The sequence below is a fragment of the Carlito syrichta genome, unplaced genomic scaffold (genome assembly GCF_000164805.1).
Source record: "Carlito syrichta isolate Samal-C Ts95f unplaced genomic scaffold, Tarsius_syrichta-2.0.1 Scaffold305386, whole genome shotgun sequence".
Lineage (NCBI taxonomy): Eukaryota > Metazoa > Chordata > Mammalia > Primates > Tarsiidae > Carlito > Carlito syrichta.
The window spans coordinates 509,510-512,196 of NW_007249482.1; the positions used below are offsets into that span (position 1 = coordinate 509,510).

The 2,687-nt window shown below is 47.9% G+C and overlaps 2 protein-coding genes across 2 annotated transcripts in view; one reads left to right on the plus strand and one right to left on the minus strand.

Annotated features, from left to right (window-relative positions):
* Positions 1-1,726: 1,726 nt before the first annotated feature.
* CUNH1orf122 (chromosome unknown C1orf122 homolog) lies at positions 1,727-2,687 on the minus strand. Its single transcript, XM_008061649.1, has 2 exons — positions 2,440-2,687; positions 1,727-2,197 (listed from the first exon to the last, which is right to left on the minus strand). Exons 1-2 carry the CDS (start codon positions 2,485-2,487, stop codon positions 2,102-2,104), a joined length of 144 nt encoding a protein of 47 aa, XP_008059840.1. The 5' UTR covers positions 2,488-2,687; the 3' UTR covers positions 1,727-2,101.
* Positions 2,504-2,687, plus strand: part of YRDC (yrdC N6-threonylcarbamoyltransferase domain containing) — a 5,064-nt gene continuing 4,880 nt past the window's right edge. Inside the window, exon 1 of the mRNA XM_008061658.1 lies at positions 2,504-2,669. Within this exon, the coding sequence (XP_008059849.1) occupies positions 2,504-2,669 (166 nt within the window). The remainder of the gene's footprint in view (positions 2,670-2,687) is intronic.

The window sequence follows — 2,687 nt, forward strand, 5'->3', positions numbered from 1 at the left end:
GTCTCTTGCCATCTTTCCCCTCTTCACCATTACAAAGTGATGCCTGAAAGGAAGGAACAGGTTGTTCCTAGGTAGAAACCTGGCACCTTGTAGACTTTGCTATTTGTAATCACGTCCATTGTCCTTAATCTTAAAGACTTCTCCAGAGTCACTGAAACCATTGATTTGTGGAATAGCAACAATATCACTCAAGAGTTTACAGTTGTCTTTCACCACCAATCAGAAATATGTTTGGGGAGGCAATAGAGGGGGGCAACATGAGCCATTCCATACTGTTCCCTGAACTACATATGCTGGTTCCTCAAGCAAAAAGGCCTCCAGCCTTTGTTGATTCCAGTGAACAAAGCTGTTAATAATCTGCTTTATCAACGTTCTTCCTTTTCCTCTACCTCCCCACATTTATCTTCAATTATCAGGCTATAAAACAGAGAAGTTTTAAATTACACTTCAACCAAAGCAGAAGGATTTTCATAGATTCAGTATGCAAATGGTTCTGCTGCAACAGATTGGAAATTGTCCATTCCTTAATATTTGGGGATGAGGACAATAAAACTCAATTATGCATATTTCTGATTGGTTAGTCATTTTAGTCTGTTTCCTTTTGCATATTTTTGGAGGAGAGAGGGAAGGAGTCCCTCTCTCATGCCCTTAGGGGGAAGCTGATGACCAGTCTGGGCATTTCTCACTGTTATTCCTGTTCAAGAGAGGGCTTCTCAGTCTGCACTGAAAAATGCAAATTAAACTGGATCTTTATGTCAATGTGTACATAGTACAAGCTTTTTTACTGGAAGTGAGGTTTAAAACCACACACTACCCTTTTGGTGGTGTGCCTGCTGGGCCAAAAATTGGGTGATAATGTAGTGTCAGTTTCTCAGCTCAATGCAGTTTCTACTTTTTCTTATGGGAAATTTTTTCATAAAACCTTTTTGCACCAAACCCAGGGGTGTTTTTTGCAATATCCTTGTTATCCTTGTAGTGGTGCCAAGTCAGAGGCTTCTCTTGCCCTTTTCCTCCTGTGTTCTCAGGCCTCTCAAGGGCTGTTTGACTTAACAGTCTACATTGTTGTTTTGGAGAATGTGGGGGTGGGGATCAGAGTTCAAGGTGTCTGTTCCCCTTTCCTGTGAACTCCTCCTAGTCCCTGTTTGGGGGAAGGTGGCTGGAAACGGGTTTTTTGCTGAATCTCTGGCTCAGATCTTCTAGCCAGGAAAGACAAGAGCTCCCAAGAGCTCTCTTTTTTGACACACACTAATCGTTGGCCGGGGTCTTGGTGACAGTTTTTAAAATCCCAAATAGTTTTATCTGGATTATGTAAAAGTCTATCAAATTTAAGTGTGAAACATGGGAACAACGGACTTCCACTGAGCGATATGAAAACATTACAGGTTCAGTACTTCCAAAGGAAGAAACCTCAAACCCAAAAAAGAATAAATATGAATTTGTATTTTTGAAGAATGTGAAATAATGGTGTTTGCTTAATTGCTCATTTTGTATAAACTTAATATTGTACTTTAAAATATCTGCTAAGAAGTGAAAATTTAACTTTTTGGAATTGAAAAAAGCAATATTAAATACTAATGAAATCCTAATTAAATGCTTATTTAAATCTGGTAGTATCTGTGGCATTTCTTCCCAACCCTGCCCATGCTTGACATTTCTCCACCACTCCCCCCTGCCCAGCCATTAGAATCTTGGAGAGGGGACAAAAAAGGAAAAGGTCAGCCACCAGGAGAGTCTGCAGGTTTCCTTTTAATCAAGGCTCTGCTGAAGGTGTTTAGTGGGGCTGAGAGCTCCCAAAGCATGAAATGGACATGTAACACCACCTGGATCCCCCTTAGCAGGCTAGATCACTCTGGCGAGCACTGCTGATCTGCCCAAATCCGGGTAATCAAACTGGATATTTGTTGGCTACATTTCAAAGCACAGCACTGCTTTCGGCCTGGATGGGAGTGAACCCAGCTGCTAGCAGAGCTGCCACCCAGGCTGACAGCCAAGTACCAGCCACTGCCAGTGAAGACTGGCCCCTTTATTGAAGGGAGTTGCTCAGAGTCCAGCCACCAGCCCCGGGGAGGGAGAGAAGTCAGGGCGTCCGGCTCGGGGATGGTCAGGGCTCCGCAGCTCCATCGCCAGCATCCTTCGGAAATCCACCTCTGGCGGAGACAGCTGGCTGAGGGGGCGCTCCGGGTTTGGCTGAGGCGTTCTAGTTGGAACAGAAAGGAAAAATGTGAGGCTAGGAGGAAAGGCCTTGGATTAGGCCCCAAAAGGATATGGCCACTTGACGTTTGGCTAGTATTAACTTTGTCAAAACCTCTCGTCAGATCAAAGGAGGCTATGGATAAAGCGGTGGGAAGACGCTTCCCCCTCCAAGGGAAGCTAGGGCTTGGCCAGCCTAGACAGTGGGCAGATCCCACCTCCCAGGCCCAGCCCGGGGTGGGCACTGACCCCGCCACCGGCCGGCTCCGGGCGCCGGCGGCCCAGTTGCCGCAGCATCTCCTCACAGGCGGCGATGGTGTCCAGGAGCTGCCGCTGTCGCTGCTCCACCGCGTCCAGCAGCTGCTGGGCGCGCTCATCCCGGGGCGGCTGCGGGGGTGGCCTCCCGCCGAGCCCCAGCCCCGCCTTCCCGCGGTCCACGCCGGCAGCCTCCCTGCCCGGGAGAGAGCGAGAGACGGACGGTCAGGGCCGGCGCCCGC